This window comes from Nuphar pumila, chromosome 12 (assembly GCF_984573655.1).
Source record: "Nuphar pumila chromosome 12, dmNupPumi1.hap1.1, whole genome shotgun sequence".
NCBI lineage: Eukaryota > Viridiplantae > Streptophyta > Magnoliopsida > Nymphaeales > Nymphaeaceae > Nuphar > Nuphar pumila.
In genome coordinates, this window is record NC_143260.1 from 29,567,143 (window position 1) to 29,583,300 (window position 16,158).

At 43.6% G+C, this 16,158-nt stretch overlaps 1 protein-coding gene across 2 annotated transcripts in view; it reads left to right on the top strand.

Annotated features, from left to right (window-relative positions):
- The first annotated feature begins 1,225 nt into the window (after positions 1 to 1,225).
- Positions 1,226 to 16,158, top strand: part of LOC149820471 (uncharacterized) — a 30,345-nt gene continuing 15,412 nt past the window's right edge. Inside the window, exons 1-3 of one of the 2 annotated variants that reach the window (XM_089982973.1) lie at positions 1,226 to 1,536; positions 2,663 to 2,790; positions 2,935 to 3,038. In XM_089982973.1, coding sequence (XP_089839099.1) covers positions 1,424 to 1,536; positions 2,663 to 2,790; positions 2,935 to 3,038 — 345 coding nt within the window. In that variant the 5' untranslated portion in view covers positions 1,226 to 1,423. The remainder of the gene's footprint in view (positions 1,537 to 2,662; positions 2,791 to 2,934; positions 3,039 to 16,158) is intronic. The other variant, XM_089982974.1, reaches the window with a different exon arrangement.

A 16,158-nucleotide genomic window follows, 5' to 3' on the forward strand; every position in this document is an offset into this window, starting at 1 on the left:
CATGTCTCTAAATATGGGTATGCACAAAAGGGTTGCACCATAAAAAATAATGGTTTCTTCATCTTGCTTCGATTATTGACCCTCATCTACAATATCTGAATTCGTTTCATCATGCTCTTCATGTTCAACCAACTGAACCTGCATGTGGACTGTCAACCATTGGGCTGCTAGGTGTCCAATTTCATCGCAATGGAAACGTCTTGGTTTGCTCTTAGAGGCTTGAGCACGCGACTTGGTGTTGTGTGCAAGCCCTAAACCCTCACATCGCGTTGGCTGCTTGAAGTCCTTCTGATTGATGACCATAGCATCATGCTGGTCTGAACTTGCTCCCCGGGTTGAGGTGTCCTTGAGCTGTGTGACATTGCTAGTAAACCACTCATTGACTTGAGTTTTTCCTCAATATACATGGCATGTTGGGTTGCTTGATCCACATTTGACACTACAAGGCAAATCATTTACTGACTGACACTAAAGGTTACGGAATCCAAGCAGCCAATGTCGTAGTGTATTCGGCTACAAACTTCAAACCCTGCTAAAATAAAAGACATCGCCGATAAGCTTGCTGAGCATAATTGAGGCAAATCAAATCTTTGATTCACGAGAAAACTCTACGTTATCAGCTACTCCTACAGATTTACGCTATAGAAGTAGAAGCAATGAAAACAATGAAGAGTTAATAAAAAAATTCAAGAAAATAATAGCAATCATTCACCCAGTCAAAAGCCCCATAACAATTATTTATAACAAAAACAAAAACTCTGCCCTACATCTAATCTTGAATAGAATATGAATATCCAAACAAATTAAAAGAATCCAAATCTAAAATGCAACTACCGATCTCATTGAAACCCTTTCTCTATATCCATTGTGTCCAATCACTCTTGTTCCTTTTCTTCTTCTTCTTGCTTTTCGGTAGAGTTGGATCCAGCTCTAGATCCACGACTGGGTCCAACCAGACAATGTTCAAATCAATTAATTACGGGGACAAGTTGAATCAAAGGCCGAACCCCAGTCATATTGTATCCAATCAGGGCAGGTATCCAGTCATGAGCTGCCAACTTGGAGCATCAAAAACTCTACACCCTAAGCCGACTAAGGATGCACCAACCGGGGAAGTAAAGGTGTAAAAAACGCAAAAACTTGTTTTGCGAGTTTTTTTTTTTTTTATTGTTATTTTATTGTTAGTAGTATTATAATAAGTGCGTTATTGAGGGCGTTTGTGGATCCCAGAATCCGCTGTCAACGTTCCTCCCCCCCCCCCCCGTCTCTTGGCCGGTGTTTCCGAAAACCTCTCTGTGTGGCTGCCGACTGCCCCACCTTTTTCTTCCTTCCTGTTTTAGGGAACATCTTTCTTCTCTTTGGTTGGGCCTTGGAGGAGGCCGAAGGGAGAGAGAGAAGGAGGCGAACTAAAAGGAAAGAAATCATGGTATTCTACTTCAAGGCGACGCCGGAGGCTGGAGATTACACCATCTTTATGGGCCTCGACAAATACGAGAACGAAGAACTCATCAAATACGGCTTCCCCGAAGACATCTGGTGCGTGACTGACTGTCCTCTCTCTCTCATATGACATGCACAAATTGGACTTTTCGATTTTCCTTCCACCTAAAGCCAAACAAAAGATGGTGGAAAATTTAGGCCGCTATCTGATTTGCGTTGGTCGAGGCTTTCTCGATTTTGTTAAAAGAGTTTTTCTTTCAATTGGATAACATTCGCTCTTCAAAAAAAGGTTTTCTTTTCTTTTTTCTTTTAAATATTGTGTTGTTAGTTTTGTCTCTGATATTGAGTACTCCTTGTTAGAGAAGGGGGCCACAAAGAGGAATCTTGAGAGATCAAGATATGTTTTTTTTTTTAAAATTCCCTGATAGCAAGATGTCTTGGCTCTCAATATGCAAAATCATTGGATACTTAGCCAATTATAACAAAACGGAAGACGCGGTGGGGAGACAGAACCGCTTCGGCGATTGGTATGTTATATGCCCTTCTCTTGCTGTCATCCGTAGACTTTGAAGGGGTCATATGAAGACTAATATGCTTCACCACAGATGGGTCATTGCTATAGTCACGGCCTAAAGCTCGTCGCAACAAAGAGTCACGGTTGCCTAAATTATCTCTTGACCTATACCTTCCATTGAACCATGGGTTCTGGTACTTTGTGGCGATGCAAGGTTGTTTATTTACCCTTGCTAAGAGTTTTATTTGAAGCATAGCCCCATTCACCTTGACGTTTTCTGTATGAACTGTCACTAAGTATGCCCCTTCCCCTTCAAATTTATCTTAATTTTAAAGGATTTTCTACTAAAAAACTAAAAATTCTCCAAAATATCCTGACAAGAAAAGCTCCAAGATATATTTTTTTTCCAAGGATTGCATCTTTTTTCTTTTTTGTTTTTTTCTAAATGTTTACTCTTTGAAAGTCTCCAACTTTTTTCCCAAGAAAAACAGCTTGTTTCTAGATTTTACCAATTTTAACAGATCATATCTATGCGGTCGTGATAGCCTGCTAAATTGCCTTTAGTTTATGCATAAACCTAGTTAAAACTTGATTTTACATAGCTTATGGTTATTACTCATGGTCACTATTCTGTTATTAAATAAAATTTTCATATTAATTGTGGCATCAAAAGGAATGATATTTGAGAAATAGCAGATACATGTGCAGGTTCCATGTGGACAAGATGTCATCTGCACATGTCTATCTAAGGCTGCATAAAGGTCAGACAATTGATGATATAAGTGAAGGGTTGCTGGAGGACTGTGCTCAACTTGTTAAGGCAAATTCCATTCAAGGCAAGATTCTCATATTTCCTGCATGATATGGTTCTTTTGTGAAATCTTTTCCAAATGGTATTCCATCTAAGTAGCCTGGTTTTCTTGATTGATGAAAAGCATGTTCTGTGGTTCTTTGGCTGTCTGACATGTCAATCTTGGCAGGCAACAAGGTGAACAATATTGATGTTGTATACACTCCCTGGTACAACCTAAAGAAAACTCCGTCCATGGATGTTGGTCAAGTTGGTTTTCATAATCCTAAGATTGTGAGTATCTGAATTTATATAAATCATTTAATTTATTGCTTGAGTTGCATTACATTATTAAGATCAGCAATCGACCTAGTAGTCCTAGTTGTTTCCCAATACAGACTTGGAATAAGGTCCATGTAGGAACTAAGAGGGACCAGCGTTTGTTGATATGCTGTCGATCTTATTCTTACTTCATGAATGACTCATCAGTTAAAACTTTGAGTTACACGTGACTTTGCAATGGGGTTAATACTGTTTTTTTCTTTCTTTAGTTTTGAATAATGGATTTTATGCTTCCATTTCATCAGTTTTAACTGTTCATTGGTTGTACCATGACACAATGAGTTCTGACATGAATTGTGCATTTCTATGGATTGATCCATTTATTGAATATCACATCTCAGCATATGCAGTTTCTCTTTGATTTAGTACATGCTCAAATCCATACTTTTTTCCTGGTCCCATGAACTTAGATAAAGAAACTTTTAATAGCAATCAAATGAAAGAGATACTGTTTTTCGTAACAAAAAGTTCCACTCTTTTGCCTGTTTGTGTATTTTATTCTATAAAGTATTTCAATATTTTTTTTGGGCTTCAATTGTTTTTTTTGGGGGGGGGGGATGAGGAATGTTGGGAGATAGCCCCCCTTCCATTTCACTAACCAGAATAATAATTACAGTCGATCTTCTAAACAGGAATCATAACCAAGAATTACATCCCAAACCTAAAAAATTAAAAACAAATGCACACCATACTCAAACAAAAGAAATGACTCTATGATGGGTCTGGAGTTTTTTGTCTTGATCTGAGCTCCATATGCGAACCAGGTCCACCTGCAATATTCTTGGAGCCCTTAGGCCAACCACTCTTCCTGGGAGAGGGAGTCTCAAATCCTTTAGGAAACCCATCTCTAGAATCTGTTTCTCTTGCTCAATCCACTACAGGTAAGGGTCCTTACCTAATTCTTCATCATCTTTCTCCTTAGAAATCTCATATAGGTTTGAATCTCTTGCTAAAATCACCTCCACTGTCCTTACCTGATGTAGATTCTTCAAGACCCAAATCTGCCGAATAAGACATCAATTCCGCATCAACAAGAACTTTAGATCAATTGAGAGTCTGAGACTCTTGTCCTCAATAACCACCTAAACAGCCTCCTCCCTCCTCAGAGCAATCAGTATTTCCAATAATGACCTTGTGTGAGGCATCCCAAATAAGGCCTTCAATTCTGCTGGATTCTCCCTCACCTACCATATTCCTACATAATGCACATCCATGTGATTCATCTCATTCACCGATTCCACTGGGACACTAAATTATCAGCATCTAACTTGCTCAAATCCAGTACTTAATCAATAGAATTAATATCAGAATTAGCATTAATTTTAAAAGCATGTTCATCCTCATTACCCAGCACATTACATCTAGGACTATTATTATTAACAAAAAGAACTTCCTGATCAGAATGGTTCTGATTTACGTCTTAATCCTGCATATCCTAATTCAGAACACAAAATCTGTTTGCAGCAACATCTTATCTACGATCAGGTCCTTTTTGAACTCCAACAGATTGCTCAATATATTTTTTTTCAGAGTCAACCAATAAGATACCTTATTCTTCTTCTGCCAACCTGAAGAACTCATGTTCCTGTTAGTCTTACCAGATTTAATTCAATGCTATAATTTCTGGAACAACAAACAGAACATTTTCTATCTGACCCATCAAATACAATCTAAAGGTTGTCAGAAAATTGTTCACCAATACAAATTGAAAGGTTATCCTGAACTTTTGTATTAGTAGGCACTTCAGAAAGGATACAGGCAAATTGCCAGTTACCTCCAAGCTCTGATCTGTTATCAATCACAGCCAGTTAAGCCTTATAGCTTCAGTAATACACCAGAGGTCCAGAGCACATCCTTGCACCATATGGCAGCGGAAGGTTGTAAAACCTATCCCAAATAGGAACAGAAATTAGCCATGAATTAACAGTGTTCAGCCAGCTAGCATCCACAGACTCTTTGACTTCATATGTTGTAGATTGCCTTCATTAGCAAACATGATGACAAATTCACTCTTGGGCAAAAAAGAGAACACTTGAGATGTCTTAAAATTCCATTTGCTAATAAGCTCCTGTACATAGAACTTGCTCCATAGCCTTGGTATCCCACTTACAAACCAAACAATGGAGTACATCAACTTTTCCTTCTTTTTCTCATAAGAACTCAAAGGAATGTTGATGATCATGTGACCATCACCATCTAGGAGAGGAGGTTCTTCTCTAGGATCTGAAATCGGTATGCATCCAACCACCTGCACTCAAGATCTATTAAACAAAAGACTTAACGTCTGCAGCAGCTATCAACTCCTGCAGGTTGTGAACTGTAAGGCCAATATCAGATGCAGCATCCATGATCCCATCATCATCCTGGGCTAGATCATCCTTTGTCAAAGGAAGATTAGCTAGTGAATCAACCCTGATTAGCAGGGCATCACCAACCAGATCGGCTTCCTCTGTCTCCTGAAGAGAGGAGGAAAAACCCTAGGATGACTCATCCTTCCATAGCCATCACCCATCATGCCCGTAATCAATCTTTCAAAATAGTTTGATGGTTGAGAAGCATTCATGATTATCTTCTATAAAGCATCATGGAAGTTATCAAAGACACTAAAACTAGATTCCCAGTTGTCAATAATGCATTTCATGATTTTGTTGTTTGTCTTGTATAAGCTCACTTATTTTTCATACTGCTAGTAAACCATATAGCCATCCGAAATCAGTTTTCTGTTCTCATTATGGTCTGATGTCAAATATGCTTGAGCTGTCAGAATATTTATAAGATGTAAGGCTTACCATTTACTCCATCACAACATGCTGATTAACTTTGTCATCCACATTCGTTGACATCCATTTAGCAAGGCTATGAGTCTGTGTGACCTTATTCAAATTTAATACAAAGTTACTCATGTGTTTCTAGCATAAGCTATTTTAGTTTTCCTGTGGTAACTGGATTACATGTTTCAGATTTTTTTTACATCAGGATTTTTCTAAGCGAGTCAGATGTTAAAAACTCGTCTATTGTTCAGACTAGGTCTAGCTAATTTGATTCAACCAGATGCTATATTAGTTTGGAAAACCATAGATGGATAATGCCCTCTATGTATCATTCTTGCTATATATGAGTCAGAAGTGAAGTCATATGCTTTATCCATTGTCTTTTCTTATGGATATTTTCCTGGACCTGTAAGGGAATTAATATAATGTAGTAAGTTTAGAACTTTAAACTTATCTGTCAAGCCATCTGGCCTCCTTGATCCAATGGATTATAGGTTCAATCTTTGGTTGCATTGCACAATCTCTTTCTTGGTTGCTCCCTATTAGGACTTAAATTTTGAACAATTTTTTCCGGAGTTATTGTTTCTATGATCTTTTTAGATAAGATACTTCTTGCTTGTTCATACTCAGTTCTTCTACCTTTATTTTTCATTGGCAACAGTAGCATCATCCTAAGATATTGGTTCAGCATTAAGTAATTTTCCAAAATGACATGAAGTATCCAGTTGACTATAAACATGATACATTCTGAGGGGTAAAGTGAAACTGTAATCATGGCAAGTTTCCAACATGTACTCTTTCTGTTTTTTTTTGGATGGGGGGTGAAGTATATTTCAGTAATGTTTTTTCATACTTGCTGAAATGTGAAGAATAATCGTTTATCAGAAAAAGGGATTACACAAAACGTCAAGGAGTTTCTAAGCTCCTAAACAACAAAAGGCTGGAAAAGGCAAAGCAGAAATTAGGAGAGATGGAAAATGGCACCACTATTCTTACTCCTAAGCAATGTTGTGAAAAGTGTTGAGGCGTAGTATAGTGCTCCACCAAAAACTGAAGCGAGGCATAAGCCTTGAGGCGTAAAGCGTAAGCCTCAAATATTTTTTTAAAACTTAAAAAATATCTAAAAATACAAATAAAAAATGCTTTATTGATGAAACAACAAGTAATAAGAAATAGAAAATCTCAAATAAATACCGACAAATATGAGATTAACATATAAAAGTAACATTAATGTGTATATTGATATATGTAAGTTATAGTTGGCAAACTCGTGACTCGGATTTAGATCGCCCAACCCTTGACTCGCGAGTCAACAGGTCGACTCAGTAACTCAGACGAGTTAGGACTATGCATTTTTTATTGTTAAAATATGAAAAAATCAAAATCCTTATTGTATAATCACTAAATTTAGCACATGACATCAATGACTAAGCTATATAAGTATTCAATTATACATAATTGTTAATATTTATAATTTAAAAATATATGATTCTTTATAACAAGTATTCTTTTATGAGCATTGTTGACGTTATCAGTCGTTGATCGATCTTAGAGAGACGAGTGTAAAACCCCAATTAAAAAAAAAATTGTTTGGACCCGGGCCGGGTCGGGTCCGGACCCGACCCGGGCCCCTTTTTATTTAGGGTTTTAAAAAAACCCGAGCAGTCGGGCGCCGCAACCCCCCTTCTCCCCCCTGCGTTTTCGGGCTGGATAGGGAAACCCATCGAGGGTTTCCCCATTCAGGTGCCCCCCTGCGCCTTTAAGAGAGAGGTTCTAGGGCGAGGGGAGTCTCGCCTCCCTCTCGCAGCCCTCGTCCCTCCCCCTCCACGCCGGTCTTCTCCTTGCTGCGCACGCCGCCGACGCCGGCCACCACTCCCAGGTACGCCGTTCTCTTCTCTTCTCCTCCCTCTTCTTTTCCTCACCCCCCCTCTCTGTCACCTCGTCGGGAGGCCAGCAGGCTGCGCACAGCCCCTGCCGTGCCCTCTTGCCTCTCCGGTAATCACCGGAGGGCCGACAGGTGGCCTGCAAGGCCCCTGTCGTCCCCTCTTCCCTCTTGGGGTGCGCCGGAGTGTCGGCAGGGGACCAATGGCCCCTGCGACACTCCCTCACCTCTGTGGGTGACAGGGAAACTGACGGGAGGTCGGTTTCCCTCCCTGTCACCCCCACCCCGGTCTCTCTTTCGGCAGGGGTCAGTTCCCCTGCCACCTTTCGACCACCTTTAGGCAGGGGCAATGCCCCTGCCGCTTCTTGTTTTTTCGGCAGGCGGGGGCTCGCCCCGCTGCCTCTTGTGTTCTGGCGCGCAGGGGTAGTGCCCCTGCCGCCTTCCTGTTTAGGCTGGCAGGGGCAATGCCCCTGTCGCCCTTTATTTTGTTGGGCTGGCAGGGGCTCACCCCCCTGCCACCCTCTGGCTTCTGGGAGGGCAGGGAATACCCCCCTGCCGCTCTTGACCCTGCGGCTCCGCGATTTTTGACTGGCAGGGGTCGAGGCCCCTGCCATTTGTAGGTGTTTCTGGCAGGGGCCGAGGCCCCTGCCGTCTCTTGATTCGTCAGGCAGGGGCTGGGGCCCCTGCCATCCCTCATTTTCGACAGGCAGGGGCTGGGGCCCTTGCCATTTCTTCATTTTTGTCAGGCAAGGGCCAGGGCCCTTGCCATTCTGTTTGTACCAGGCAGGGGCCGAGGCCCTGCCTTTCCCTATTCTTGGGGTAGGGGCCGAGACCCCTGCCATGCGTGACCTGTTTGGCTGGGGCAAGGGCCCTGCCCTTCGCGTTTTGTCATGCAGGGGCCAAGGCCCTTGCCATTCGCTATTATTGTCAGTCAGGGGCCTAGGCCCCTGCCATTCCCTATTTCGTCAGGCAAGGGCCGAGGGCCCTGCCTTTTATTGTTCTGTCTGGAAGGGGCCGGTATCCCCGGTCACTTAATCCTACCCTTGCTCTCGTCGCACCATTTAATTAAATTATCATTATTGAATACTCACCCTGTTGCAGACCTCGCATCGGAAACCCTCCGCTCTGGCTCCGCGGCCCGAGCCTCGTATCATCTACACGCATAGACGCACGCAGCTGCACGACATCCCGAGGTAGGGGAAAGTCGCACGATGGGTTTGTAAGAATTAATTAAAATTATAAGGATTTTGTGATAGAATAGTTTATTTGGCATGCATTCTCACTCGTAGAAATCCCTAACTGGTGATTGTCTGTGTTGTGTTTCTGCATCTGTATTCTTTTGAAATTTCATACTTATTGTTGAAGCTCTACGAGTAGACTCATTGCTAGAAAGACCTTATTCCTGTATGTTCGCCTGACTCACTGTTATAAGTTACTATAAATGCCTTATTGATTATTGCCTTATGAATCTTGGAGGTGATTTCTTGATTCTTAGTATTCGAGCATGCCAAGCATAATACAGACATTTATAAAACCTTGTGATAGGCTATCTATCAAGAACCCACAAATTTACTTTGGTAATTAGACCTGAAGAAAAGTATGATACAATAAGTACGGGAGGTCATTCAGTACCTCAAAGTGATTAAGAAATTCCTTATTGATATCCATGAGATGATACCGGCCTCCCCAGGCCCCTCTGCTCAGAGAGCAATTCATGTTATGTATGAACCAAAAGAATCATAAACCATTATGCTGCCCTCTCATCGTAGTTGTACCTCTGGGAAGGTACGATCGTACTTTTGGACAAGTACATCCCATGTGGGTTACGATGGTGGGATGATGAGGTTGTGACAACCTCGATGAATGCTATTAGCAAAAAGCTGAGATCACATAAAATGGTGACCATTTCGCCTTCACAGGCAAGATGCTCGAGTGGGTCTAATGGACCAGAGCATGTAGGATGGGACGACGGTTAAGAAACCCCCGTCGTACCCATCCGATCTTCACGGTTCATCAAGGGAGAGGATGGATGGTACAAAGACTCCGATGGACAGGTTGTTAACAACCACCCCACGAGCAAAAGACTCGGTTTTTCCCAGTCATCGGAGTTAGGGGAATTGGGATTACCATAAATTATCCTAGGTGGTAATTCCCAGACACTTCTGCAGAAGTTGGATGCATCCATGGGCCACGAATGCCTTTGGGGATTTACTCTCTTGGTCACTGACCGTCCCCTTAGGAGCGGACTCAGTCAGCCATCCGAGTTAATGAAAACACCTGACATAATAAACCCCCGGATCGGTCTCGGCTGTTTCTACGTTTCGCGTCTGTGCGTACCTACAGGCCAGTTAATATCAGAACTTAAAGAATATATTCAGGAATAGATATAGATGACTGAGACTTACACTGTTTCTCTTTGCACTTATTACATTTGCTAGAATAGACTACAACTACTTTAATTGCTTAAATATCATAACTGCTGATCTCATGAATGTCCTGTTTTATTTTCATTCTACTTATCTGTTCGTGCACCTACTAGTTTGTTATGAAACTGACCCATTTCATGGGCAGGTGAGGAGTAAGACTTCACTGGCGGCCGATGGCGTGGTGCAACGTGGATCAAGATTCATTTTCTTTTTGCTGGCGGCTTGGCTCTGGGACTTTTTGGAGTTTTTCTTAGATTTATGGAACTTTGGAATAAAAGGCTCATTTTGTAATAAACTGCAGATTTTAATCGATTGCCTTATTTCTTAAATTTCTTTAAGATGTTGTACATGTGAATGATGGTTTTTCAGCTAACGTACCCAGGATTGTTGACTTGTGTCCCTTTCTAAATGTCTTCCGCTGTTGTTTTTAAATATTAAACTTTAAATCTTTGAAAGGTTTTTCGATAATGTTTTCGAAATCACAAGTCGAAATTTTCGGGCGTTACAACTTGGTATCAGAGTAAGATCAGAAAGAAGTGAATCTTGACTATTGAGCATCCCATCGCGCTGTAAGTAAATCTTTGATATTTCATAGCATGTTTAGACTAAATTATATTCTTGTTTTATTCGTAGTACCGTTGGATATATGGATCCAGTTACTGGTTCTAATGGTATTCGCGGTAGGAGCACGCGTAGTGTACGTGGCCGTTCCGTAAGGGGGAGGGGCGGACGTGAGATGTTCGGGGCTGGTTGCTGGGCTAACCGCCCTCCTCTACCCATTTTTACGGATGAGCAAGGCTTCGCACTACCGATCGCCTACTAGATACCCTTGGCAGCAGCGTGGGCTGAAGTGCATGCTCGAGAAGGTGGTTTCGCGCCTTCACACATTCAGGTGCACCATCAGACACCACAGGAGTCATCGGGAGATTTTGTTCCCCCTGAGTTAGCAGAGGAGTGTGGTTTCTGCAGAGAAACATGCCACACCATGGATGCTTGCTTCCACAAGGCTGAGCATGACGACAAGATCGCAATTTCGACTGCCGGCGAGCAACCGCCACCTCCGGCAGACCCAGTGGGCGGTGTATCACCCACATATACACCTGCGACGGATTCTTCAGATTATAGTCTTGGCTCACCGGAATATACTCCGGCGACGCCTCTTTACGGGCAGGAGCCCTCCTACGATGAGCCACTTCCCTTCACCCCTAAGCGCAGATTCCGGCGCACAGGCAATAGAAGGGAATATCTTAGGAAGTATTCTAGTCGTCCCTAAGGGGAGGTAGCACGCACCCAGTTTTGTTGGAGTCTGTGAACTCATTTATAACTGCGGAATATAACTTTTGCTTATGTACCAGCACAGCTAGATTCTAAATATTTGACTCTCGGAATAAAGATCTATGTTATTGCCTTTGTTTCTATACTTATGCCTACTGGTACGTCTTTAGTGTTTTTGACTTTAATTTTGGTTGCTTTTTAAGGATGGCGGGAAACTCAAGCCACAGCATGGCCGATGAGTTGCGTGAACAGAGGGGATTCATGATGGATACCCTCAACTCCTTAGCTGAGGCGATTCGTAACCAGGGTCGCCCCCATCAGGATCCGGGTTCCCTTGCTGGGAATGCACCAACCGCCACATATGAAAAATATCCTGACCTGTATTTTGATTCTTCAAGGTAATAGATATTTCGCGGACGCAATTCTTTTAAGAGGGGTAGGATGTAAAACCCCAATTAAAAAAAAAAATCTGTTTGGACCCGGGCCGGGTCGGGTCCGGACCCGACCCGGGCCCCTTTTTATTTAGGTTTTTAAAAAAACCCGAGCAGTCGGGCGCCGCAACCCCCCTTCTCCCCCCTGCGTTTTCGGGCTGGATAGGGAAACCCATCGAGGGTTTCCCCATTCAGGTGCCCCCCTGCGCCTTTAAGAGAGAGGTTCTAGGGCGAGGGGAGTCTCGCCTCCCTCTCGCAGCCCTCGTCCCTCCCCCTCCACGCCGGTCTTCTCCTTGCTGCGCACGCCGCCGACGCCGGCCACCACTCCTAGGTACGCCGTTCTCTTCTCTTCTCCTCCCTCTTCTTTTCCTCACCCCCCCTCTCTGTCACCTCGTCGGGAGGCCAGCAGGCTGCGCACAGCCCCTGCCGTGCCCTCCTGCCTCTCCGGTAATCACCGGAGGGCCGACAGGTGGCCTGCAAGGCCCCTGTCGTCCCCTCTTCCCTCTTGGGGTGCGTCGGAGTGCCGGCAGGGGACCAATGGCCCCTGCGACACTCCCTCACCTCTGTGGGTGACAGGGAAACTGACGGGAGGTCGGTTTCCCTCCCTGTCACCCCCACCCCGGTCTCTCTTTCGGCAGGGGTCAGTTCCCCTGCCACCTTTCGACCACCTTTAGGCAGGGGCAATGCCCCTGCCGCTTCTTGTTTTTTCGGCAGGCGGGGGCTCGCCCCGCTGCCTCTTGTGTTCTGGCGCGCAGGGGTAGTGCCCCTGCCGCCTTCCTGTTTAGGCTGGCAGGGGCAATGCCCCTGTCGCCCTTTATTTTGTTGGGCTGGCAGGGGCTCACCCCCCTGCCACCCTCTGGCTTCTGGGAGGGCAGGGAATACCCCCCTGCTGCTCTTGACCCTGCGGCTCCGCGATTTTTGACTGGCAGGGGTCGAGGCCCCTGCCATTTGTAGGTGTTTCTGGCAGGGGCCGAGGCCCCTGCCGTCTCTTGATTCGTCAGGCAGGGGCTGGGGCCCCTGCCATCCCTCATTTTCGACAGGCAGGGGCTGGGGCCCTTGCCATTTCTTCATTTTTGTCAGGCAAGGGCCAGGGCCCTTGCCATTCTGTTTGTACCAGGCAGGGGCCGAGGCCCTGCCTTTCCCTATTCTTGGGGTAGGGGCCGAGACCCCTGCCATGCGTGACCTGTTTGGCTGGGGCAAGGGCCCTGCCCTTCGCGTTTTGTCATGCAGGGGCCAAGGCCCTTGCCATTCGCTATTATTGTCAGTCAGGGGCTTAGGCCCTTGCCATTCCCTATTTCGTCAGGCAAGGGCCGAGGGCCCTGCCTTTTATTGTTCTGTCTGGAAGGGGCCGGTATCCCCGGTCACTTAATCCTACCCTTGCTCCCGTCGCACCATTTAATTAAATTATCATTATTGAATACTCACCCTGTTGCAGACCTCGCATCGGAAACCCTCCGCTCTGGCTCCGCGGCCCGAGCCTCGTATCATCTACACGCATAGACGCACGCAGCTGCACGACATCCCGAGGTAGGGGAAAGTCGCACGATGGGTTTGTAAGAATGAATTAAAATTATAAGGATTTTGTGATAGAATAGTTTATTTGGCATGCATTCTCACTCGTAGAAATCCCTAACTGGTGATTGTCTGTGTTGTGTTTCTGCATCTGTATTCTTTTGAAATTTCATACTTATTGTTGAAGCTCTACGAGTAGACTCATTGCTAGAAAGACCTTATTCCTGTATGTTCGCCTGGCTCACTGTTATAAGTTACTATAAATGCCTTATTGATTATTGCCTGATGAATCTTGGAGGTGACTTCTTGATTCTTAGTATTCGAGCATGCCAAGCATAATACAAACATTTATAAAACCTTGTGATAGGCTATCTATCAAGAACCCACAAATTTACTTTGGTAATTAGACCTGAAGAAAAGTATGATACAATAAGTACGGGAGGTCATTCAGTACCTCAAAGTGATTAAGAAATTCCTTATTGATATCCATGAGATGATACCGGCCTCCCCAGGCCCCTCTGCTCAGAGAGCAATTCATGTTATGTATGAACCAAAAGAATCATAAACCATTATGCTGCCCTCTCATCGTAGTTGTACCTCTGGGAAGGTACGATCGTACTTTTGGACAAGTACATCCCATGTGGGTTACGATGGTGGGATGATGAGGTTGTGGCAACCTCGATGAATGCTATTAGCAAAAAGCTGAGATCACATAAAATGGTGACCATTTCGCCTTCACAGGCAAGATGCTCGAGTGGGTCTAATGGACCAGAGCATGTAGGATGGGACGGCGGTTAAGAAACCCCCGTCGTACCCATCCGATCTTCACGGTTCATCAAGGGAGAGGATGGATGGTACAAAGACTCCGATGGACAGGTTGTTAACAACCACCCCACGAGCAAAAGACTCGGTTTTTCCCAGTCATCGGAGTTAGGGGAATTGGGATTACCATAAATTATCCTAGGTGGTAATTCCCAGGCACTTCTGCAGAAGTTGGATGCATCCATGGGCCACGAATGCCTTTGGGGATTTACTCTCTTGGTCACTGACCGTCCCCTTAGGAGCGGACTCAGTCAGCCATTCGGGTTAATGAAAACACCTGACATAATAAACCCCCGGATCGGTCTCGGCTGTTTCTACGTTTTGCGTCTGTGCGTACCCACAGGCCAGTTAATATCAGAACTTAAAGAATATATTCAGGAATAGATATAGATGACTGAGACTTACACTGTTTCTCTTTGCACTTATTACATTTGCTAGAATAGACTACAACTACTTTAATTGCTTAAATATCATAACTGCTTATCTCATGAATGTCCTGTTTTATTTTCATTCTACTTATCTGTTCGTGCACCTACTAGTTTGTTATGAAACTGACCTATTTCATGGGCAGGTGAGGAGTAGGATTTCACTGGCGGCCGATGGCGTGGTGCAACGTGGATCAAGATTCATTTTCTTTTTGCTGGCGGCTTGGCTCTGGGACTTTTTGGAGTTTTTCTTAGATTTATGGAACTTTGGAATAAAAGGCTCATTTTGTAATAAACTGCAGATTTTAATCGATTGCCTTATTTCTTAAATTTCTTTAAGATGTTGTACATGTGAATGATGGTTTTTCAGCTAACGTACCCAGGATTGTTGACTTGTGTCCCTTTCTAAATGTCTTCCGCTGTTGTTTTTAAATATTAAACTTTAAATCTTTGAAAGGTTTTTCGATAAGGTTTTCGAAATCACAAGTCGAAATTTTAGGGCGTTACAACGAGTGAGAGAGAGAGAGAGAGGAAAGAGAGAGGAGAAGAAAAAAAAAAGAGGGAGAGAGTTTGATTTATCATTAACCCTAATCACCTATTTAAATAGGTGATTAGGTGGAACGAGATTACAAATAGGCATACATAATTATGCTAAATTACGTATGACCACCCCCAGATTTATGAATATTACTTTTAACACTCCCCCTCAAGCTGGAGCATATATATCTATCATGCTCAGCTTGCTGCAACATCTTAAGAAACCTGCACTTGCGAGAGGCTTGGTAAAGACGTCTGCAACTTGGTCTTCAGAAGTTACATGACTAGTAGAAATATGCCCCGCCTGCACTAAGTCATCAACTTCAATGTGTTTCGTTCTCTTATGAAAAACTGGATTGTTAGCTATATAGGTGGCTGCTCGATTATCACACATCATCAATATTGGGGATGGAATCATCACTTGTTGATCTTTTAGAATGGACCTAACCCACATCATTTCAGTAGTTGTTTGAGCCATAGCTCTATATTCCGATTCAACACTGGAACGAGCTACCACAGTTTGTTTTTTACTTCTCCAATTTATTAAGTTTCCTCCGACAAACACACAGAACCCTGTGGTGGACTTTCTATCATTGATGGCCCCTGCATAGATTGCATCTGAGTACGCAATTATATTAAGGTTGGAGCTTTGTTTATATAGCAATCCCTTTCCAGGAGAGGATTTCAAATACCTGAGAATCATCATAGCTGCCTACCAATGCACTCGAGTAGGTTTGTCCATGAATTGGCTGATCTTGCTCACAGCTAAGGAGATATATGGCCTTGTTACAGTGACATATAAAAGCTTACCAACCAAGGATCTAAAACTTTTGCTGTCAATAGGTTCTGCTTTTTCATTATACATATGCAGTTTATGATTCATTGGTATATTGGTTGGTTTGGCACCTAACATCCCTGTTTCCTGCAGTAGGTCAAGTACATACTTTTGTGATAGAACTAACCCCTCATTGTTTCTGGCCACCTCTATGCC